The 23,302-nt window shown below is 41.7% G+C and overlaps 2 protein-coding genes across 4 annotated transcripts; both read left to right on the top strand.

Moving 5' to 3' along the window:
- The first annotated feature begins 4 nt into the window (after window positions 1-4).
- On the top strand, window positions 5-18,991 carry GNPAT (glyceronephosphate O-acyltransferase). 3 transcript variants are annotated; one of them, XM_042811389.1, is made up of 16 exons: window positions 5-235; window positions 2,631-2,822; window positions 4,648-4,824; window positions 5,440-5,569; window positions 8,890-9,017; window positions 9,468-9,543; window positions 10,129-10,280; window positions 10,372-10,502; window positions 11,164-11,387; window positions 13,625-13,870; window positions 14,803-14,882; window positions 15,781-15,921; window positions 16,788-16,887; window positions 16,981-17,074; window positions 17,943-18,004; window positions 18,547-18,991. In XM_042811389.1, the coding sequence occupies exons 1-16, from the start codon at window positions 5-7 to the stop codon at window positions 18,588-18,590; spliced, it is 2,208 nt and encodes a 735-aa protein (XP_042667323.1). In that variant the 3' UTR covers window positions 18,591-18,991. The 3 variants fall into 3 exon arrangements, with proteins under 3 accessions (XP_042667323.1, XP_042667333.1, XP_042667340.1); XM_042811399.1 differs by having other exon boundaries at window positions 173-235; window positions 2,634-2,822; XM_042811406.1 differs by lacking the exon at window positions 5-235 and adding an exon at window positions 363-494 and having other exon boundaries at window positions 2,634-2,822.
- Window positions 18,992-19,111: 120 nt separating this feature from the next.
- On the top strand, window positions 19,112-22,825 carry PDCD2 (programmed cell death 2). The gene is made up of 6 exons (XM_042818648.1): window positions 19,112-19,409; window positions 19,493-19,741; window positions 20,145-20,330; window positions 21,252-21,358; window positions 21,705-21,821; window positions 22,415-22,825. Exons 1-6 carry the CDS (start codon window positions 19,112-19,114, stop codon window positions 22,592-22,594), a joined length of 1,137 nt encoding a protein of 378 aa, XP_042674582.1. The 3' UTR covers window positions 22,595-22,825.
- The last annotated feature ends 477 nt before the right edge of the window (window positions 22,826-23,302 follow it).

The following is a 23,302-nucleotide window of genomic DNA, read 5'->3' as shown; positions in this document are numbered from 1 at the left end:
TAAGATGGCGCCGCCTACGGCGCTGTGCCCCCGCCCTCCCCCGCGCCCGCCTCAGCGCGCCGGGCAGCCGGGCCGGGGCGGCGAGGGGCCATGGGCGCCGCAGCGAAGGGCGCCGCAGCGACGGGGTAGGGCGGCCGAGCAGGGCGCGGCGAGGCGCGGCGGCGCTCGCAGAGCCATGGCGGCGGCGGTAGCGACGGCGGCCGGGCGGGCGCGGCGAGGGACGCCCATGTTCTCGGTAGGCGGCGTGGGGAGAGGGGCCGCCGCCTGCACGGGCCGCATTCGATCTGAAGTGGGGCTCGGGCGGGGCCTGCGGGCGGGCAGCAGGTGCCGGGCAGGGCGGGAGGGAAGGCCTGCGGCTGTCCCCGGATTCGGCTGTCGGAGCGTTTGGGCAGCAGCGTGCTGCCGCTGGCGAGTTTTCGGCTGAAGTGGCTGTTAGAGAGCTGTCACATGGATGAGTTTGACAGAGCGGGCTGCCCCGTGTTGTGTCACTGAAAGTGAGTTCGCCGTCCTCGTTTTTCCCTGAGAAGATTGAGGTGTGGGGTGTTAAACCTGTCCTCTCGCTAGGATTGGGGCGAAGGATTGAAAAGAGGGATATGGCTCGTAGTTCCAGCTCGGGTTCTTGAACGGCACTGCTGTATTTCTCTGGCGCTGTGCCGCTGTCCCCGGTGCACCCAAGTGCGCTCCTGTTGTGTTCTGAGGATCGTGGAAAGTTGCGGCATCCCCACTCCGCTCCGTGCTTTAGCCGTGTGGGAATAACCGCGTACAGAAGCGAGCTCTCTGGTTCCAGGGTTCTCAGCTGCGTATCCTATAAGTGTGTCTCTGCCAGCCTGCAGGTGAATCCAAGCAGCAGTTTGTGCGGTGCGAGAGGAGCATTTCTTTCCACTCCCTCTGTGCCACGTTAGACCGGGACATGAAAGCATGGAAGGGTAGCAGTTGTAGATCAAATCTGGAAATGTGAAATCAACGGAAGTGGCAGACAGGTGACTTCTCCATTAGCTGTGGCTTTGTACAGCCTCTGTCATCCACAACGTGCTCTTGTATTAATGGCTGCAGAAGCACAGCTGCTGCTGATATGGCTGGTGCTACCAGAGCTGAGTTTCTCTTCTTATTTCTTCCAAAAGTGGTTTGCTTTCTTCTGTTTTATTTGTATTTAGAAAGGTTGCTACAAGCTATCAAGGCCACAGATGATTGACACAAACTATCTCCAGACTCCTTGTCAGCTTATGGCTTCCTTGGCACTTGTGTGACATCAGCTAGATGAAAGCTGTGGAAGAAGAAAGATTGAAAACTTTAATTCTACACTACATAGGAAAAAAAATAATAAAGCTTTTAAATGGATGTGGGCCTACATTTAATATAGCATGTATGAGCTTAAACCTATGACTTTTTAAAAAGTCTGTGTAGAGGGTGGTTTTGCAATTACTATGGGACAGCTCTCTGAACTATGATACTGGAGAGAAAAGTGAGATGAACTACCAAGTACTGATATAGTAAAGGATGGTACCAAAACCTGGCTGTAGCTTATGGGGGAAAATATAACAATGTCAGGCGTTATAGTAGGGGTTTGTGTTCTCTGATAAAATGAAATTGGCTCTTGATTCATTTGGGGTTTTGAAGGGCTTTTTTTTTTTTTTTTTTTTTTTTTTTTTTTTTTCTCTTTAGCATTTCTTCTAATAAATGCTCTTAATCATAACTGTTACCTTTATATTTATGTTCCACTGAGTTTTGCTTGTCTGGTGAATATTGCTGCTATTTTGAGGTTTGGAAGGACACAATATGAGTTCTGGAAAGACTGAAGGGTCATTCACATAGACTGTGCTGTTACAGAAGATAAGAGGAGTCATCCCTCTCTAACACAGACCATGCCTGGTGTCTGGGGGAGAAGAGTTTTGTGAAAGAGATTTCTGCAGTGGGATGGATCCACAGCTAGTTCTAGATGCTTTCTTGCTTAACAGTGACATTGGTTGTTCAGAGACTGTGCTCTCTTTATAACTGTACTGTGCACCGTGTTGCATTCTGATCTTCACATGGCTGGTACTTTGCTTTTTGTTTTGTTCCTACCTGGCTATGCTTTCTGTACCTTTGTATCCAAGCTTGTTGAAAGCCAGAAGAGATCACCAAGGTCGCAGGTGCAGCTTAAAGCAGCAGGGATACTACTGTCTTCTGTTGATGACTGTGTTCTTATAATGTTGTTCCTGTTATTGTTTTCATGCAGCTGTAAGAGGAGAGATCAAAGCTGCTAATACCTATTAATCATGAAGAGACTGGAGGCAAGGCATTTTAGCTTTAAAGCCAAGGTGTTCCCTAAACCTCTTCCTGTTGGGCAGAATTGAGCAATGTGACATATGGTGATCTGGTGACCTTTGCAGTTGGAAACATTTGTTGCTTTTGTTTTGGTTCAGTTATTTATTTTTTTAAGTTTCTAATTGCAGCATTGTTCCAAGCAGTGCATTGTTCATGCGCTCAGAGTATGGAATGCAGACACTACAGAAATATGAAAAGAAGAAAAAAAGAAAAAGTAAAGCAACCAAACAGTGCAAAAGTTTTGCATGTAATGTATTACTACTGCATCCAAGCAGATCACTGAATCACCCCAAATGGTGTCTCATTCTTTATTTGTATGTTCCTAGCAGAAAGAGCTCATATCAAAGAAAAGAGATGAGTTTGAAGATATCTTGGAGGAAAGACGATTGTCCAGTGACTTGAGATATGCAATGAAATGTTATACGCCTGTGATCTATAAAGGACTTTCACCTTGCAAGCCAAATGCTATTAAAAGTGTTGTTCTCCAATCAGAGCAGGTTCAATATGTTATCAAGCAGGTGAGTCTGAACGCTGAGCTGTTAAACAAACTAAATTGAACACAGACAAATTCTGTGTGGCAACAGGAAAAAACAAATATTGCTGGCCTTGTCAAACCCCATAGGTGTAGTTTGGTAGGCGGTCCATTAAATCAGTAACTTGAGAGCCACTCTCTTCTGGCAGGAAAGACAAGTACTGTTTTACCACAGGGTTGCCATTAAAGCTGTTAGGTATCTGGTTTATATTGCAGTGTTTTGATTTTGCTTATTTGACACTTCACCATCCAACTTAACCAGCGTGCTTGACTGTTTTTGTCCCTTTCTCCACTGTCCTTGACACAGAGCAGCATTATGAAAGACACACTCTGCTTAGTAGACACTTCTGTACTTTGAGGATGTCTTGTAGCAATTTTACAGGCTAGCGATGTGTTTATGATGAAATCATGAGTGCTACATTCCCTAAAATGAAAGTTTGATTTCACACAGTTCTTTGAAGTAGAAATAGTAAGATGTGTCCGCATCTTTGTTTTAAGATGAGGGGCACCTGCTACGTTGTATTGAATAAAATATTTTATATTCAACTGACTCGTATTTGGAAATGGCTGGAATAAGGAATACTTAGCAGAATTACCCATTTTCAGTATTAAACAAATAAATAAATTTCAGGCTAGCAAATGCAGGTATAAGATATTTCAGTTAGTTCAGAGTGGGTGGCTGCCATGTTATTTCTATTTTTAAATGGTCAGTGTCAGGTATGATACATCAAAGCTTGCTATGAGGTTACAAACTGAAGCATGACCTACATGTTTCAGTCTTACTGCTATCAGGAATTGCTAAGTAATATTTAATAAAAAAAAAAAAATGAAACCTTTCAATTTGGAAACATTAAAGCATTATCTGAAAGAAAGTATTTTGCATGGTGTTTGTCAGGAAGATGCTCGTGTGATGTTTTCTTCTTAAGTGCTGTTTTTCTGATGGAAAATGATTTTGATAGAAATTTGTCAGATGAGTGTGAAGTGGTTGAAGGAGGTTTGCAGTCTTGCCATTGCAGCGTGCTCCTCAGCTCCAAGCTAGAGATTACTGCAAGTATTGCTGGCCTCCAAATTGAGCCATGCTGCTTAGGAAGCTTTTTATTCAGTCGTTCTTCCTTTTTCTTCCTGTTTGATGTTCAGTAAAAGGCACGTTCCTCATTTCATAACAGCAAAAGATGAACTTTTCAGTTAAATATTTATTTAAAAGGGAATGTAAACTTCTCTTAAATAAATAGATGATTTTTAAGTCTGTTTAAAAAAACAAAACAAACACTTCAAAATGGAATGTGCATAAGAACAGGAAAAAAACCCAACACATTGACATGCAAAGCTGGTAGAGACAGTGCTTTGTTTGCATTTCAGCTAGCCATTGCCAGAGCAGTAAATGAAGTTCTTTGGTTAAGTCTTAAAGTCCAACCCAAATGCACTTCTGAGATCTACTGGAGTATTTCTGCAAGCTTAAGTTTCATTTTACTAATTAAAGAAAACTGCACACAACCATCTTCAGACCAATAATGTAGGAAATATTCTTAGAATTTAAACCTCCTCTGAAGTTGCTACAGGCTAAAATATTCAGATAGTATGTTTTCGAGGAAGAAAAGTTGCTACTCAGCCTCTGTTGACAGCTCAGCTTTAACGTGGCTTTCTCATGCTGTTTGACGCTGAACAGATTCTGTAAGATTAGATGTATGCCTATCAGATAAAACTCTAGAATTACTGCTGCTGTAACTATTGTGGCACACTGAATAGTGTGTGTGGGCAAGGAGAAGGGGGCAACATCTGATTGTTCTTTTGTTTGCTTCATTTCTCTTTAGTTAGCAAAAGAAATGGGAGAATCGCCTGATATTATTCAAGAAGAAGCCATGGAAATCCTGGATGAGATGGGTCACAGTATGCAATTAGGAACTGTCAGATTTTTTGCCTTTACTCTGAGCAAAATATTTAAACAGCTATTCCAGAGAGTTTGTGTGAATGAAGAAGGAATGCAGAGAGTGAGTACTGTTCAAAAAAACAAAACCTGTAGTATTTTCCTACTGATACTTAGGCAGAGGCTCCAATCTTCACTTCTGGGAAAGAATACAAACGATACACGTCTTTAAAAAAGACTGCATTTGTGTTTATTGCTCTTTTCTTAGTAAAGAGGAGAAAATTCAGATGATGTGTATTTGAGGCAAACATTCAGAGAAATATTTCAAATTCTTCTGATGGTAAGGAGACATTTTATATAAAGCTTGCATCTTATGCAGATTATGGAGGCCTTCACTTGAGATGTATTTGGCAATAAGGAATAATATTTCTAAGGTTTTAAAATACATATTATTCATGCTATGCACTTTGATGCTGAGAAAGAACATCCCTCATGCAATGATATGGCCCTGTCTTTTGAGTCCTGTGGTGCCTTTAAACAACAGGGTTCTATTCTGGAAAATATTACTCCACATTTCCCATGGTTCCGTGTTGAAAAAGATATAAAGTGAACAAAGGAACTATACTCAACAAATGAGCTTCTATTCTTCTTAAGCTGTGTGAAGATCTGCATCTGCAAGTTTCAACAGCAATTCTGTAAATACTGGAACAATATAGTTTGTTCTTATTTCTTTTTCCAGTTGCAACGTGCCATTCAAGAGCACCCAGTTGTACTGCTGCCCAGTCACCGAAGCTATGTAGACTTCTTGATGCTGTCTTATTTGCTATATACGTATGACTTGGCTTTGCCTGTCATTGCTGCAGGAATAGGCAAGTATGTTCTTTTAATGGTGTTTTCAGGATTCGGAGAACCAGTAGCAAGGATCAGGTAGCTGCTACTATAAGTAGTTATTTAATTTCTGTTGCGAATACTCTTTGTTAAAATGTGTTTGGATTAGATGTTTGCATAGTCATGCCCCCTCCTCTGTGCTGAGTCCAATCCAAAGTGATTTTTTTTCGTAGCAAGTTCATCCAGAAGTACCTCACCTGTAACCCAAGGCTGGGAAAAGATAGATGTTGTGAAGCAGACTTCTCTATTGTTTTCTTTGCCTGGATACAGACAAAAGCTTGGCCAAGAGTTACTATATACACAGAACCTTTTGTGACACTTGATACAGCTTTAAGTGCCGTCACAGTAGCCTGATATGAAGTGCCAATTATCTCTTGCTAGTTGGTGGTGTGACTGATTCCTTGAAACTGATTGGTGACATCAGGATTAGAGGCTGCCTGAACTGTAGTGACCTTGCAGTGATGGAGTTCACTCTTGAGAGATATTGGACAGGCAGAGAATAAAATCAGGAAGCTTAATTTTAGGAAAGCCAGCTTTCAGCTCTTCATGAGTTAGTCAATAAAACCCCCTGGAGATATGTCCTCAGGGGCAAGGGAGCAGAGCAGAGCTGGCAGATTTTTCAGGAAGCTTTCCTTAGGGCATGAGAGCTCTCCTCAAGGTGGAGGAAGTCTGGAAAGGAAGGCGAAAGACTGGCATGGCTGAACCAGGACCTGCAGGTCAAACTGGAGAGCAAGAAGAAAATGCACAGTGGAATCAAGGATAGGTAACTTGAGAGGACTGTAGTGGTGCTGCTGGGCTGTGTAGGGATGAGTTTGGGATAGCCGAGGCCCAACTGAAATTGGATTTGGCAAGGGGTACGAAGAAGGATAAGAAAGACTTCTATGGGTACATCAACCAGAAAAGGAAAGTTCAGGAGGGTGTAGCCCTTCTTGTGAGCAATACAGACAGGCTTGTAACAGCAGGCAAGGATAAGACTGAGGTACTCAAAACTTTTTTTGCTTCAGTCTTTGCTTGATACTGTTCTGCACACAGCAGTTGAGTGGCTGGTTCAGAAGGTGGGAACTGGGAGAGTGATGCCTCTCCAACCGTAAGAGAAGGTCAGGTTTATGGCATGGACCTGAGGACACCTGAACATCCATAAGTCTATGGGTCCTGATGAGATGCATCCCAGAGTCCTGGGGGAATTAGCTGATGTAGTTGCCAAGCCACTCTCAATGATGTTTGAAAAGTCATGGCGATCAGGAGAAGTCTCTGGTGACTGGAGGAAAGGCCATGTCACATTCATTTTTAAGATGGGTAGAAAGAATGACAGAGGGAACTACCAATCTGTCACCTCATCTTTGTGCTGGGGAAGGTCATGGAACAGATCCTCCTAGAAGCTATGCTGAGGCACAGGGAAGAGAGGGAGGTGACATGGGATAACTAGCGTGGCTTCACCAAGGACAGGTCCTGCCTGACCAACCTTGTTGTGTTTTATGATAGTGTAGCTGCATAGTGCACAAGGGAAGCCAATGATGTCATCTGTCAGGACTTCAGTAAGGCCTTAGACATAATCCTCTATAACATCCTTCTCTCCAAATTAGAAATATATGGATTTGATGGTTGGGCTGCTTTGTGGTTGGATAGATGGTTATCAGATCATACCCAGAGAGTAGTTGTCAGTGTCTGAATGTCCAGATGGAGATCAGTGACAAGTGGTGTTCACTGGGGGTCACTACTGGAACTAGTGCTCCTTAACATCTTCATCAGTGACATCAGCAGTGGGACTGAGTGCACCCTCAGCAAGTTTGTAGATGACATCAACCTGTGTGGTGCCGTCAACACATCTGAAGGATGGGAAGCCATCCAAAGAGACCTAGACAGGCATGAGCAATGGGCCCAGGTGAATCTCCTGAGGTTCAACAAATCCAAGTGCAAGGTCTGTCACCCAGGTCGTGGCAACCTCTGCTACCAATACAAGCTGGGGGATGTAAGAGTGGAGTGCAGCCCTGCCAAAAACAACTTGGCAGTGGTGGATGGCAAGCTGAATATGAGCCCAGAAAACCAACCGTATCCTGGGCTGCATCAAAAGAAGCATGGTCAGCAGGTCAAATGAGGTGATCCAGCTCCCTCTACTCTGTGCTGGTGAGGCTTCATCTGGAGTACTGTGTCCAGATGTGGACTCTTTGGTACAGGAGAGACATAGGCCTGTTAGAGCACCTTCAGAGGAGGGCCACAAAAATGATCCAAGGGATAAAACACCTCTCCTACAAGGACAGACTGAGAGACTGGGGGTGTTCAGCCTGGACAAGAGAAGGCTCCAGGGAGACCTGAGAGTGGCCTTTCAATATCTAAAAAGGGGCTATAAAAGAGGAGACAGACTCTTTAGTGGAGTGCAGAGCTGGTGGAATAGTGTGGGCGTGAGGCAAGTGAAAAGGTGCTTTTGAGTCCCAGTTCCTGGTGTGGCAGTGTGCAGTGGGGAAAAGTGTTGGTCATGGCAGCTGCATCCTGGCTGGGGGATTGATTGGGCAGTAGGAGGATGGAGGTAAAGGAGGGGATGGAGTCTGTTCTGTGGTGAGGGAGGGAGGGTAGTAGTAGAATAAGGGAAAAAGAGTCAAAGCTCTTACAGCAGCTATTGTTGGCCAGGGTCTAATTTCCTTTTATCTTTTTTCTTCATATCTAGTGACTGAATATCCATTCTCAAATGTTTTACTGATTGAGGTAACACGAAAGCTGAAGCAGCAAATGGCCAGTTGCTATGTGGACTCATTTTGAATACTTCCCCTAAATATTTGTTACTGCTGAGCACTTCCTGGTTTTAACGATCTAAGCATTGAAGGATTGCTTGAAACTAGAAAATTATCAAAAATTTTGTCTGGCTTATGCTACCATTCCCAAATTGATGAGTTGGGCTCTTATATGATATACCGTAACGTAATTGGTTAGTTTATTGCTGGGGTTAATTTGTGTCTTCTGAGATGCTTTCAGTGGTAACTGATCTTTCTGGAGATGAGTGAGACAAAGTACTTGAAAAAAAAATAATCCTCATTATGGCTGACATCTAGATGTCTGAATTATAAAAATAAACTGATATGAATGCTATTTACTTACATATATATACATACATATATATATAATTGAAAGCTTATCATAACCTACCAGTCATGTCTTGCAAGCATTGCAAGCAACAACAGAATCCTTGAGAGAGATCTCTGTTATTGTGGTAATTAAATGAGTTTATTACAGAACGTAGTTGGTTCTGCTGGCAGATATTATTAAATTCTCTGTGTGTGGATTTGATTTCTGTTTGATTGTATTTCAGATTTCCTAGGAATGAAGATAGTTGGTGAGCTGCTACGAAGAGCAGGTGCCTTTTTTATGCGACGTTCTTTCGGTGGCAACAGGCTCTATTGGGCAGTTTTTGCTGAATACGTAAAAACTATGTTAAGGGTAAATACATTATTGAGCTCTCAAAATGTACGTTTAAGAAATACTCTATTGCAATGATTCACTTAAAATAAGTGTGACGTCGTGGGCATAAAATTTGAAGTCTTTGCTGATGGAGGAAATGCATTTTACCTCATGGTTAATGCTGGTGAAGAGCATGCACGTGCTGTTACTGCAGTTCAGCAGTGGGCAGTTAACAAATTGCTGCTCATCAGTTGCTTTGGATTGTGTACCCATATCACATGACAGACAAAATGTTTTTGTTAATTAAACTACATAGTTTGGCAAATACAATAGATGAATACAGATTCGAAATGTCTGAGGTTATAGGTGGCATGGCTTCCATTAAAAAAAAATCTGCTTATGTTTTAAGTACTTTAAATTATTTGTAAGCAGTAAGGAAGAAATGTTTTTGTTTTTCTGACCAGCTTTTTGTTTGTTTTACTTTTGAAGAATGGCTATGCCCCAATTGAGTTTTTTCTTGAAGGGACTAGAAGCCGCACTGCTAAGACTCTGACTCCAAAGTTTGGTAAGTTTCTTAAAAACTTGGAACCTCTTATGGTGATCAGTGTTTTCATTAGTGGCTGTGTTCTTCTTGAGTTCTTCAGCCAGGAAGAGGTGTTGAAGTGGTGGGAAACTGGTGAGGTCTGTGAGCAATGGAAAATACTACAGTTGAAGTTCCAAAGCTATATAAAGAAGATCAATACGTGTCTCTTGCATTCTGTTTTCTCTTCAGTTGTGTACTTAATTGCGTAATTCTTCCCGCTTTTCTTTCTGGAAAACAGGCATTCCCTTCCCACCTCAGAAAAACTGTAGGTTAACTCTTTGTAAAAGTCATAGGGAATCTTTAGAAAGAGATGTGCAAGAGCAGAGCAGTACTTTTGAAAAGAGCACAAATAGCTGTGCAAATCTTCTGTTTTAAAGCTTGGACAGTGTCTTCCGCATCTGCTTGCTCAAAGAGGACAAAAACAATGCACACCTATCAGTAGTTTCTGAAATATAAATGTATCTTTTTCAAAGTGAAATTGCTGTTGCTCTTCTTTCCTCGAAAAAAACAAGGGACTCACTTTTTTTTTTTTTTTACTTTTTTTTTTTTTTTTAATCTAATTTGCAGGTCTTCTCAGCATTGTGATGGAACCATTTTTAAAACGTGAAGTCTTTGACACATACCTTGTTCCCATCAGCATCAGCTATGAGAGGATATTAGAAGAATCTCTTTATGCATATGAACTCTTAGGAGTCCCAAAGCCCAAAGAATCTACATCTGTATGTCAGTTCCTTAAGAACAGAACATAAGTGGTTGTATATGCATCATGTAGCTCTAAAAATTTGCTTTTTACACTTTCTGTGTCCTTAGGGGTTGTTAAAGGCCAGAAGAATCCTCAGTGACAATTTTGGTACCATACACATCTATGTTGGCCAGCCGGTATCACTTCGAACATTGGCTTCTGGGAGAATCAATCTATGCCCATATAATTTAGTACCCAGGTACCAAATATTGTTATGGTTTATGCAGGAAAGCACTTGTTTAATTCTCAAAAATATTGAAAAAATTAAGTAGCTCTCTGTTTTACTTCTGTTTCACTTTCTCACCTCCCCATCATCTTCAGTGAAGATGTTCTGTCTGAGCGCAGGGTTATCGTGCTTCTGACTGGCTGTCTCTGAAACAAGTTGTTAATTCCATTGCTTTGTTTTAGGATATCCTATTTCAAAAGTTTATTGTGATATATGACCTAGGCAAAGCTCTATTTTCTGAGGATTCAGTAGTTCTGTTACACAGAAACTCCCCTTTCTTTCCCTTCTGGCTTATTATGTGATCGTGCACTTATGTGATCGTGTAGGAAGGATGATGGAGCTACGACTGGATGTGGTGATTGTGTAATTTGATACATAAGATGTAGTTCTTTAGTTTGTTTATTTTGAGGATAGCAAGTGTACAACATCAATACAAAGTTCTGATTCAAATGTTGTTGTGAATCTACTGATGTTTTGCTCTGTACTACATAGTGCAAAGAACTGCCCTGCAGATGTTAGGATCTGGGAGCGATACATAAGAGAAATAAGGAAGAGTGTGGTATATATTCTAGATGTTGAAGCTTTTTAACCTTGAACTGCACTGTTTTGTGGTTGTTTGTTTTTTTTTTTTCAGGCATCTTCCACAAAAGCCAACTGAAGATATTCAAGAATTTGTCAGTGATGTAGCTTATAAAATGGAACTCCTGCAAATAGAAAACATGGTTTTGAGCCCGTGGGTGCTAGTTGCTGCTGTTCTGCTCCAGAATTTGCCTGCCATGGATTTTGAACTTCTAATAGAGAAGACTGTGTGGCTCAAAGGCTTAACTCAGACTTTTGGAGGATTCATTGAGTGGCCTGGTATGCATTGAAAGTGTTATTTCTATTCCTTTTGTTGTTTGTGAAGGATAGATAATATTTTCCTGAAAGCAGTGTATGGTGATAACGTTACAGATTGTTTTCATAGGTGCTGAGTGCTGCTAAAATGTATTTTAGCATAAGCCAAAAATGACACAAATGTATAAGGGGCTCTGTCTTGGGCTGTAGAATATGCTACCTTGAAAGACAGTTAGACTGATGCAAGGGAGGTATTTTACTGTTATTTCCATAACTGTGGAATAAGGGGGAAATTGTAAGCTGTTTATATTAAGCACTAAGGTTTGCCTAGTATTGTTCTGAACCCTATATGATTCACAGGCAGTTACCTGTTCTGCAAGGGTAACTGAGTAAAATGCAACATTTGTGGCATGACATTGACTAAGAGTTGATACTGTGACAAAGAACTAGCCTGAACAAACATGGGACATAAATAAAATCCAAACTTTCTTCTTCCTTTTCTGAACAACTGTTTTAAACATCTCTCTGTGAGCCAAAGTGTGACGCAGATGATGTGGAGCCTCAGGACATAAGTGAGAAAGTCAGCAAAGAAAATGTGATGCAAATACATTCACCTTTTCCACTGTCGGTATATTTCAACTATGGATCTTTGCTTCTGTAGTCATAATCAAGGATTCCTCTCAGTATTAGATAGAGAAATAAGAGCACACCAGAGTAATAACGGAACTCTGACATTTCTGCAAAAATAGCATTTCTCCTTTCAGGGATCTTCATTGTAGTGAATACAAATGAAGTCTGCTCCTGCCAGACTGTGAAAGGAAGAATTTCATGGTGATGTTAAAACACTATTCCGATTGAATAGAATCCGATTGCACAGTAAAGCAAAAAAACATGCTGAGTTCATGTTTGCTTATTTATTTTATTTTATTAGCAACAATGAATAAGCTTTTGCTTTAGTAGAGTTTGGTGTAGTCAGGGAATGGAAAATGGGCAAAGCATTGAAATACAGACAATAATTGTGAAGATTTTATTTGAGTGTGCTGGCCATGCAGTAGGTATTCATTTGTGTCGAAACAGGATTTGCTATGTGTGTGGGTTGGCTTTTCTTTGGCAATAATTTGAAAGAATAAATGTTTTAAAAGTTTAATTTGAAGGCATCACTAAGACAAGCAAGTGCATGCATCCAGTCCATTCTTCCATCTCCAGACAGCCAGCTGTTTCTCCTCATATCATGAGGGCTGGTTGTTACAGGCAGAATATTTCTTTATATGTTGCAATATATTAAAAATGGGAGCTGCAAAATAACTCAGTCACACCTCTGGTTCTTATTATGCTGAGAGTCTTGTGAAAATGATGGCAAAGCTGGAATACACTAGCCGAAGGAATGAATAAGGTGCAAGGAGGTTCTACATGAAGGGCAGTGGGAAAGAATTTGAAATACATATTTTTGTGAAAGATGGCATTGATTTGATATGCCTGTATTGCTGTGATGGTGTAAACTGTATTTTTGTGTTCATTTTAGTTTTTATTATTTCTTTACTTTCCAAATGCTTTGCGTTTAATGGAAGTCATGTTTAAAGAAGATAGTTTAAAAACAGAAGTGTATTTCAAGACTTGAGATGCTGTTCTCTGTCTGTGATGTGTTATTCTGTCAAAAGGAAGTCCTACCAAAGTATTGCAAAGCTCATATCTGCTTTTGAAGGACTTTATTCCTTAAAAAGAAATGAGAAAACCATGAAATCCACAGAGTTACTTGCTTAAGGCATCTTAAAAGAATTTTAATAGAACTTGGGTTTAAATACCAACTTTTCTCTTTGAGCAAGTTTGTCATGTAATGACACTTATGTTAGGATTTTTTGAACTTAAATTGGTATGAGGAATGCCTTGTATAAGAAAACTGTGGAAAGACTTGATAAAGACTTGTTCATCTGATTGAAAACTTATGGTGCTAGAAATGCCTAAACAAAAGTATTTCTCTAAGGATGAATGTATCCATCAGACAGTTCTAGCCTTTTAGTTGGAGGCTCAGAATCTTTGCTCCAGAGACAAAGGAATTTCATTTTAATGTTAGAAAGTGGAAGAATTTAAAGAGTTCTAATTACAGAACTATCTGAAATTTATTCTCTCCATTGTATACGATGCCTAGGCTGAGAGCGTTTTTCTAACTGAGTGATGTCATAGTTGTCCTCTGTGATAAAGCTTAATGAAATAGCGGTGCCTTTTAGGCAGTTTCAACTGAAACTGTTGTGTTTTCCTGATAGATAATCTGTGTGCCAAAAAAGCAGTTATGTCGGGCCTCACCCTGCACTCCAACATTGCGCGCCTCGTCGATGGCCACGTGGTCCTCAATGACAAAGGAGTAGAAGATGGAGCTGTAGGGGAAGTAATCTTTAAGAAGGCTTTGGTCATCCTCATGTGTAGTACCTACAGAAACCAGTTACTGAATGTGTTTGTACGTCCATCTCTGGTGGCACTCGCCTTGCAAATGACACGCAGCTTCAGGAAAGGTACGTTTGGGTAGCATGGAGAGCCCAGCGCCTTCACTCCCTGCTCTGCCATCGGCAGGAGGAGCAGGAGGTTCCCGTGGCTGATAGGGGGAGGTACTTGAGAAAGTTATGCCAGGACTCTGAATAATGTCTCATGGCATAAAGCGAATGTGTTGAGGGAACAGTGGTATTTTGCTTGACTTTCTTGTTTGTTTACCCCCTGACACTTTTGAAAGTAGGAATATTCTGCTGAGAGAGCAGAGTTATGATGAGATGATCCCCATTCTTGTTTACACTGTTCTTAAATCCAGAAGCAATTGGGTTTAGAAGCTAAGTGTCTGGGAGTGTTTGGGTTTCTTCCCTTGCAGTATGCATTCTGAAACTCCCATAGGGTCAAACGGCCCTAAAAACACCAAACATCAACCTTCATATTTCACCTATTGAAGAGAGCTATGTTTCTCTCCTGCTTTTATAGCAAGGCTTCATTTCATGGTGGTAGTATAGTGGTTTATTTGCTTGTTTTGTTCATGTTCAGCAGGCCTGCTTTTTAGATTACAATGTCACGTATGGTGCAGCCAGTTCTCCATCTTTCTTCTCAGTACTCTTCCTGAAGTGTTTCAGTGTATTCTAGAACTTATCTCATTAAGTAATATTTCAAAACATATACCTTGACTTTGTGCAGCATCTGATTATATGGTATTTAATGCATGTTCTGGGAATCTACAGTCCCCTATTACTTCCTTTTAATAACAACTGAATTGAGTACTTGCTGTTCCACTGTGATGCTTTCAGTTGTACATATACGTAGTGCTCTGAATGACCAGTCCAAATTTTATCTAAGGTGGGTATTGCCTCTAAAATAAGATTCAAATGACTTTTCAATGGCATGTTTTTAATTACATTTTTAAACAACAGTGTATCTTTTTTTTTTTTTTTTTTTTTTTTTTTTCCAGAGGAAGTCTACAGCAGCTTCAGCTTCTTGAGGGATATTTTCTCTGATGAGTTCATCTTCTTTCCTGGTATTTCATTGAAGGTAAAAGCATCCCTTCTGGAGAAATAATAATAATAGCACAGACAACTAAAATGGCATCTGATTTTGGATCTCACCTTAATGTGTGCTTTATGATAAATACCTGCAGAGATAATTGCTTGATCTGTAAGAGGAAGAGCTTAAAAGAAGGTCAGAGCATAGGTATTCATTTGGTTAGTTGCAAATTATTGTCTAAATCCACCAGGTTGCCACTCCTCCCCTCCCTTCCAAGAACCAAAATGCCCAAAAAAAGGCAGTCCACAGAACCAGAACATTAACTCTTTAACTCCCGCTGCTTTATATGATGTTATGATGTGGAATATCATCAACAGAAATCACAAAACCACGACAGCTGGGCCTGGTGCACCCCAGGCTATAGTTGGCTTTTTGGGCTTCCAGGGCACACTGCTGGTTTGTGTTTTATTTGCTGTCAGCTAGAGCCCCCAGATCTCTTTCCGCAGGGCTGCTTTCCATGTGCTCAGTGCCCCAACTGCATACATATTTGCAGGGTTGCCCATCTCAACTGTAGAACCCAGCACTTGCTCTTGTTAAACTTCATATGGTTGGTGATTGTCAGCCCTCCAATTTGTAGATCTCTCTGTAAGGCCTCTCTACTCTATTGAAAGAGTTGACAACTCCTCCCAATTTAGTACTGTTTTTAAGCTTCCTTAATGAACCTTCAAGTCCTGCATTGATGAAAGCACTGAAGAGGGCTGTCCCTAAAACAGAGCCCTGCAGAACCCTACCAGTAACTGATATGATGCCATTTAGTGATGCAACTTGCTATAAATAGTGTCTTGCTGTTGTTTTTGTTATGGTGGGTTGGTTGGTTTGTTTTTGGATAAAGCTCTCTGCGCTTGTTTAGATGCAGTAACAATTCAGTTGTGCTTCTGTCTTCCAGGATTTTGAGGAAGGATGTTTTCTTCTCACAAAATGTGATGCGATTCAAACAACTCAACAGGAAATCTACCCTACTGACAAAGGAAGTGTTGTAGTATCTTTCTTGTCAGCTATGTTCAGACCATTTGTGGAAGGCTATCAGGTACGATGTTTTTCAGAAACTGTGGGGTTTTTTTTATCCTGAGTTTTGTAGGAAAGCTACAAGTGCAGTGATACTTGTGCACTAAATGGCTGGGGAGTGGAAGAATGGAGAAACAGTAGTAATGTGCCCATTCTTCAGAAGCCTGATTACAACTTTGGCTGAGGATTTTCAAAATGAATAAAACAATAAACAATCTTGTAATCTAATAAGCTATTGTGGGTTTACAAGCTTCAAAGGGAGTGTGCTGCTGGCAGGCTCCATTGCTCTTTCTTACTGGGAGTTCTTACTTCATTCCTTTTGTGGGCTGTCCTGCTTGGTTCAGAAATGAGTTTGTATATGACAGGTTCTTATCTCTTTAAATTCTTTTCCCTAAGATTTTAATACAGCTAAATACTTGCATTCCTGTGACTAGTAATGTATACATAAAGAAGAGGAGACTAAAATCTCTGATATATTATCAGTGTAATGCTGAGAGGAATGCAGATGTATGAAACCTAGTAGAGGAGGGAACTGTTAGTGCTCTGGTGTCTGACTTAGGCTGATTGGTACTGACTTGCATGGTTTTTCCCATCTGCAAAACAGATAACACTCTAATAAAATTATACTGCTTTAGATTTCAAGAACAGAAACATTGAATTAATGTCCAAGGTAACTATTACAGTAATACTGAATCTTATTTTAATATCTCACACTTGTTAAACAGTAATAAGAATTTCAGGTGTGCTATTTAATAATACCTTGTAAGTTCCTCTGCTAATTTTTCAAAGTGTAACAATATTACGACTTTGTAAGGACGTGTTTGTTTGTACTTAAAAACCAATTGACAATCACAAGGAAGTGCTAATTTTTTTTTCTTTAAATCTTAGTTAATTTTCAGATATCTATCAAAGGAAACAAAAGAAGCCTTTACTGAGAAGCAGTTTATACCTGGAGTCCGCAACTTTGTTTTTCAACTCCTTGAGAAGGGTACGTATGGCTGTAATGCAGTGTTATTTTACGAGTGTGACCTGTTAATGGGCAGTGATAAAACTTTTAATTGTGTTTCTGCTTTTTTTGTAGGGACTACACAGTGTTACGAGGCGCTGTCTTCTGACATGCAGAAAAATGCCTTAGCAGCTCTTGTGCAATTAGGTGCAGTGAAGAAGAAGAAAATGTGAGTCAAATTGGCTCTGTGGTATATAAAAGACAAAGTGTGGCCTTACTGGAAATTCTTAATGACTGAGCTATTAGTATTAAGCAGAATAAGAGCCATCCAATTTCTTGAACAGCAGCCAACTGAAGCATGATTTGGGTGTACTTGGGTTGCAGTGAAGGCCTAGGTACTTCTTTCTTTCTGTACAGGTTGTGGGAGCAGGATGCCACCCCTCAGAGTGCAAATGCTCCATGGGCTCCAGCAACAGAATTTAATAACCCATTAGTGGGCTTCTTCTGACTCTCCTTTCTGTGCTTTTTGGTTTTCAAAGTTTCTGTCAGGGGCTTGATATGCAAATAGAACAATCCTGCTTATTTTTAATGAAGGAATAGTTATTCTGTGTTTTATAATAAGACTCACCAGGCAGTGCAAGTATTAATTGGAAACACTTTTCAAATATTTTGATTTTCATTTTCAAATGTCACTGCGCTACATGGATTTTTTTATTCCTTTTCTTCCCCTTTTAAATAAATGGAACAAATTGAGTGCAACAGATTTTGAGATCAGCTGAAGATTTCAGATATATGGTTTCAGAGATAGAGTCTTGAAAATAGTATTATTAAAAACAAACAAGCAAATGTTCTTTTATTGCAGTTATCCTTAATGAAAACAGGAAGAGAGACATGGGGAATGTAACCATGAAGAAGGATAGAGAAACCAAAACAATCCTTGAGCACAGTTTGTTTAAAAGTCTACCATGCCCTAACAATGAATAATTTTGCTGGCAGGATGAAAAATATGATGAATTTATGATTATTTTAGTCATTTCTAACAAATAAGAAATAATCATTGAAAAAAACAGTTGTGTGGTTTTGTTTTTGAACCATAGGTCCAATGGATTCTCCTACAGTGTAAATCAGGAGGCTATCCATAAAATCCTGGATGTGTTTGGTAAGTGATGTCTGATTTGTTTGAAAAGCTTCTTGACTTGTACATGAATTTGGACAATGAGCATATGCTGGACCTAGCAATATTTCCAGCTGTTCCTTAACTATTTTTCCTAATAATTTCTCATGTTTATCTGTACAGAAATACAGGTGGTATTTTTTGCGGTTCGGTTTCTTTTTTCTGCAATAGTACTTCCTATGCAGCTTTGAACATCTGTTATAGATCCATTAAGGTAGTAAAAGACCATTAAGGTTGGAAAAGACCCTTGAGATCAAGTGTAACCATTGGCCTAACCCCACCATACCCTCTAACCGTGTCACTCAGTGCCACATCCACATCGTTCTTGAGCACCTCCAGGGATGGTGACTCCACCAGCTGCTTGGGCAGCCCTTTGCAGAGCCTCACAGCTCTTCCTGAGAAGGACATACTCCTGATATCCAGCCTTCTCTATTTGAAACATCACACAACCCAATGTCTGAAGAAAACAGACCAACAAATAGTTTTATTATAGTCTTTTGTTCTGAGCTTTTTGCTTTCCTTGCCAGATGCCAGAACACCTGTACAGAAGCCCATGGCTGCACGGCTCTGAGTACCGAAGCTCCACCCGCCCGCTAAGGCAGCACCGACCGAGGCCGCATCCCCTCAGTGCGCCCAGAAGCCCTGCAGGAACGTGGGGCGGGCCGTAGGGAATGTGTGTGTGTGTGTGTGTGTGTGCGCTTCAGCGGGACTGCTTCGTGCTGCCATTGAGAGACGGTGCCGCTGAGGGTTGCGGTTGATTTGTATACTCACTGTGTTTTGTTGTTTCTTAAATTGATTTTTTTTTTTTTTTTTTTGATACGTATTTAAAGAGAAGTGCACGGGAATGGAGACTCGAATCCGTTTTCTAGACTTGTAACAAGGAACGTGACTGATTGCTTTCAACTATTTCGCTGACGTGCGGACTGTAACGGGGGCCTGAAGGCATTAACATTAAAACTAACGTTCACACAAGTACTGTCGCCGTGTGACTGCGCGGAACAGACGCCGTGTTTTTAAGCGCCCGGCACCGCACCGCCGTTCGCGGCCGTAGGGCGGCGCGCGGCTCGCCTCACTTCCGGCGGTGGCGGCGGCATGGCGGGCGGCGTGGAGCTGGGCTTCGCCGAGGCGGTGGGCCCGGGAGCCGCCTGGCGGCTGCGCAGCGCCCACTTCCCCAGTAAGGTCGGGGGGCGGCCGGCGTGGCTGGGCGAGACCGGGCTGCCGGGTTCCGACGCGCTGCGCTGCGGCCGATGCTTGCAGCCCCGCGCCTTCCTGCTGCAGCTGTACGCTCCGCTGCCCGACCGCCCCGACGCCTTCCACCGCACTCTCTTCGTCTTCGCCTGCCGCGGCGCCGCCTGCTACCGCCTGCCGGGCCCTGGGGGGCCCCTCTGCGGTGAGCCGGGGGCCGCGGGCGGGGAGAAGCGCCCGCTCCGCTCGCCGCCGCCGCCGCGCTCACCCGCCGCTTCTTCCCCGCAGCGTTCCGGAGCCAGCTGCCGCGCCGCAACGCCACCTACTCCGAAGAGCCGCCCTCCGAAGAGCCCCCGCCGCTCCCCGAGCCGGTCCCTCGGCGGCTTCGCAGCGGCGCCGCTCTGTGCCGCGTGTGCGGATGCCTGGGACCCCGCGCCTGCGGGCGCTGCCGCCGCGCCGCATACTGTGGCCCCGAGCACCAGGCGTTGGACTGGCGGCGCGGACATCGCCGCTCCTGCGGGAGGGGCGGGGACGCAGGTGGGGCCGGGCCCGTACGGGGGCGCGCGTAAAGTTGGCAGCAGCCTTAACTGAGGGGCGGCCGTTGGTAACGAGTCGATCTGTGCCGGTCAACGGGTCATACTTTTGAAACGTCTAACAGAAACAGTGAGAAGTAACAGCCCGTAATTAATACCATCGTTATAGAAGGCATATCAGATGCGTTTGTGACAGCTTTTCTACTCGTAGTACGCAATGGATGAAAAATGGTACAGCCTGTCATTAGTATTTATGTTTGGTGTAGCAGTGGTGTAGCTTGTATCTGCCTTTGCAACGTTTGGGCTGTATTTTTGTTTCATAGCACACTGTAGCAGCTACTTCTGGGAAGAAGAGCATGAAACGTGAGCTGACATTGTGAAGTTGTGTCTGTTTTTTTGTTTTATAGATGCCACTGAGGACGCAGAGCCAGACCACAACGAATTCCTTTTTCCAGAATATGAAATTTTGATAGAACCTGAGGAACCAGAGTTTCCTGCTGACAGCACTGTGGATCCTGACGATGAGAAAGGTGCTGGGGATGCATCAAAGAAACTGGAAAAACAAGAGGAAAGCAGAATCACAAGCACTACAAGTAAGAAATACGTTAGCAGCGAAGCCTGTGTTACATCTTTAAAACGTCAAATGCTGTAATTCTTAAGTGTTCTTTGTAAACTACTGGTGACCAAAAGTTACAGCTACAGTTGTTCATGGTGCCTTTTAGTATACATCCCATAACAGAAGTTGCTTTTGTGGGAGAGGCTGAGCTGTGGCCACAGGAGCTGCTGGAGCAGCTGTTGCTGCAGTGAAGCATTGGACATTAGGGTGCATGCTGTACCCTGCTGTGCTTCCCTCAAGAAAGAAGAAACTTGAGTGAGATAAGAAGAGCCCTGAGCATCTGCCATCATACTTAACAAATCTCTTTGTCTGAGCCAGAATAACATCGTTCTGAAGTAATTCTAGTTGAATTAAAAAAAGTTGAAACACAGGCTGTTTCTGCCCAAAATCATTATTTGTAGTTACCTCACAGGCTTTGTACACACCTGGGGTGGAGAGTTTATAGTGTTTAAGGGGAAAGCAAGTGTGTTCCCAGCTGTCCTTTATGGTGTAAAGCTTCCCAGGGATTCTCCATGCTACACATTGATGTGAACATGGGAGGGCTGTGGCAGGGTTGTAACTCTTAGTGATTGAAACTGAAGTCTAGTCCCTGTGCAGTGTGGGTGGCCTTTTCCCAGTGTCACACTCTGCAGGTTGAATGCATTTAACGATCCCTTCTGGATTACTTCCTTCCCTTTCTATTGTTCACTACTGGCATCTATGGCTAAAATGCTACTAACTCTAATGAGTGGATGCATGCCAGAATCTTACTATGCCCCAAAAAGAAAAAATAACGTCTTAAGAGTGATGTATACTGGGATTGACTGAGAGTCAAATGCTCTTAGGGATGCAGTATGACTTTTAATTTTTGCTTTCTTGTGTTAACTTGTAATTCTTGTGTGTTTGTTTTCTTGCTTAGGTGATGCGTTAGATGAAGAGACATTGGAAGCAATGGCAAAACACGAGACTAAAGAAGACAAGATCTTCCAAACATTTAAAGATCGAATAACTGTTGAGCCAGAGCAGGTCAGAAGATAAAGCAGCCTTATAACTTGCACAGTGTTGTGCTCCTGTAAACTGTTTCACTTTCAATCCCTTCATTTCATTCATACAATTAGAAATGGTGATGGGAATGCCTCATCATCCTCTATGCATCTCAATTAAGCTTAATTTTCCATAGATTTCGGCTCATATAAAATGTTGACTATTTAAACAGTCCTGGAAGGACAAACTTTTCTATGAATATGACTTAAAGGAACAGACCTTTTTCTGCAGCCATCTTAAAGCTGTGTCTACATCAGTAACTACCAGTTTTATAACACAATGAAAGACAGCATTAACTTTAAACTGCTTAATTTCTGCTTTATTTTAGATAATTAGATACTGCCGAGGAGGAGAGGGACCAATCTGGGTATCAGGTGAAAATATTCCTGAAGAAAAAGATATCCCAAATTGCTTATGTGGTGCCAAAAGGGTATTTGAATTCCAGGTATGTAAATTAATTTAAAGATAATAGCATTAATAGAGTACAGATTTAATGGAATCTAATTGTGGGGGCATACACTTAGAGCAAAATAGTGGAAATTGCTACAGAATAACAGTGCTGACTTGTACAGAACCCATGTTTACTCTTTCAGGTGCTTTTCCCTATAGGACTTCTTTCACATACATGAGGTAGATCCCCATCTTGTTAATTTGCACCATGCGTAAAATGGGGCAGTTGTGAATATGGAACTGACCCTTAAGTCATAGGAATCTGGTATTGTTTGTTCAAAAATACACATTATAGAAGCATTTGAGATGTGAATTGGAAGTAAACTGAGCTGTAAGCATTCAGCTGTACAATTCTGCACGCTAGAAGCACGTGTAGATTGAATACACTTCATGTGATGCAAAGATGAGCAATATAATCGTGGAGATAATAATTTGAAATGGAGAGTAGCTGCTAAATTTAACAATGCTCACCTACAGAATGACTAGACTTCAGTAGGGGCATGCTTTTGCTTCCCTTCGCCTCTAGTACTCTGTTTCAGGAAGTGTAAACTGTTACTTAGTGGTTGTAACCTATGTTTTTCCCTGAAGATAATGCCACAGCTCCTGAACCACCTTAAGGTTGACAGCCTCGGGGAAAGCATCGACTGGGGAACACTGGTGGTTTACACGTGTGCTGAGAATTGCAGTGCAGAAAACAAGTATGCTGAGGAGTTCATATGGAAACAAGACTTCTCTGTAGACTCTACTGAACTTCCATTAAGTTCCTAAGTTGAATCATCTATATATCACACTTATCTTGTTCTTCAACGCATCTGCAGGAAACTGAACTAACATCAGTGATACCAGTCTAACAGTTGTCTTGTTGGGGATAGGAGCCCTCAGCAACTTCATTCTTATGCTCTTGAAGTTGGTAATAAAGCCAAATGCAATTCTTCATTGAATTTCACTTCAAATCTAAACTCTGAATGTTTATTTAAATAAAGATTAAATGCTTTTGGACTGGTGAAAGTATCTTTTTTGGCAACTGAATTTGAGAATCTTAGATGATTGCCTGTCAGAACTTTTGCTTTAAAAAATTGACAGTAATTCACAGAGAAAAGCAGATTGCTCAAAGCTCACTTGCATCAGCAAGTTACAGCAATCATAGCTGTGTTGAAGCAGCATAGCCTTTAAACAGGCAACTTAATTATGCTTTGCTCTTCCAAAAGGTACACTGGATCTTGAAAGGCAGTCGTTAGGTGTTGTGATTAATGGTAATTCAGGATAAAATGAACAAGTAATTGTTCTATTTGACTTAAAAACATTAACTGAGTCGAACAGTTTCTGCATTAGACTATTGTAAAAGCAGTTTAAACAAAGCCTGCCGTGTCAGAAGATGTTTATCTCTGTTGTTTACTGTTCATAACAGCAGATTTTCAATCTGAACTGTTAACTCTGCCATCCACCTTCAGTGAAGTTTAAAAACAGGTGCCTTCT

This window comes from Centrocercus urophasianus, unplaced genomic scaffold (genome assembly GCF_019232065.1).
Source record: "Centrocercus urophasianus isolate 14NV4802_14NV808 unplaced genomic scaffold, USGS_Curo_1.0 seq_10, whole genome shotgun sequence".
Classification (NCBI taxonomy): Eukaryota; Metazoa; Chordata; class Aves; order Galliformes; family Phasianidae; genus Centrocercus; species Centrocercus urophasianus.
The sequence above is the reverse complement of the archived record's forward strand: the minus strand, read 5'-3'. Positions and strand labels throughout refer to the sequence as shown.

Bases quoted from the DNA above. Each gene is read 5' to 3' on its own strand.
- GNPAT (XM_042811389.1), top strand. From the start codon at position 5: ATGGCGCCGCCTACGGCGCTGTGCCCCCGCCCTCCCCCGCGCCCGCCT. The intron at 9,018-9,467 runs GTAAATACATTA...TTACTTTTGAAG, and splicing joins ACGTAAAAACTATGTTAAGG to AATGGCTATGCCCCAATTGA. The intron at 11,388-13,624 runs GTATGCATTGAA...TTTTCCTGATAG, and splicing joins AGGATTCATTGAGTGGCCTG to ATAATCTGTGTGCCAAAAAA.
- PDCD2 (XM_042818648.1), top strand. From the start codon at position 19,112: ATGGCGGGCGGCGTGGAGCTGGGCTTCGCCGAGGCGGTGGGCCCGGGA. The intron at 19,742-20,144 runs GTGGGGCCGGGC...TTTGTTTTATAG, and splicing joins CGGGAGGGGCGGGGACGCAG to ATGCCACTGAGGACGCAGAG. The intron at 21,822-22,414 runs GTATGTAAATTA...TTTTCCCTGAAG, and splicing joins AAAGGGTATTTGAATTCCAG to ATAATGCCACAGCTCCTGAA.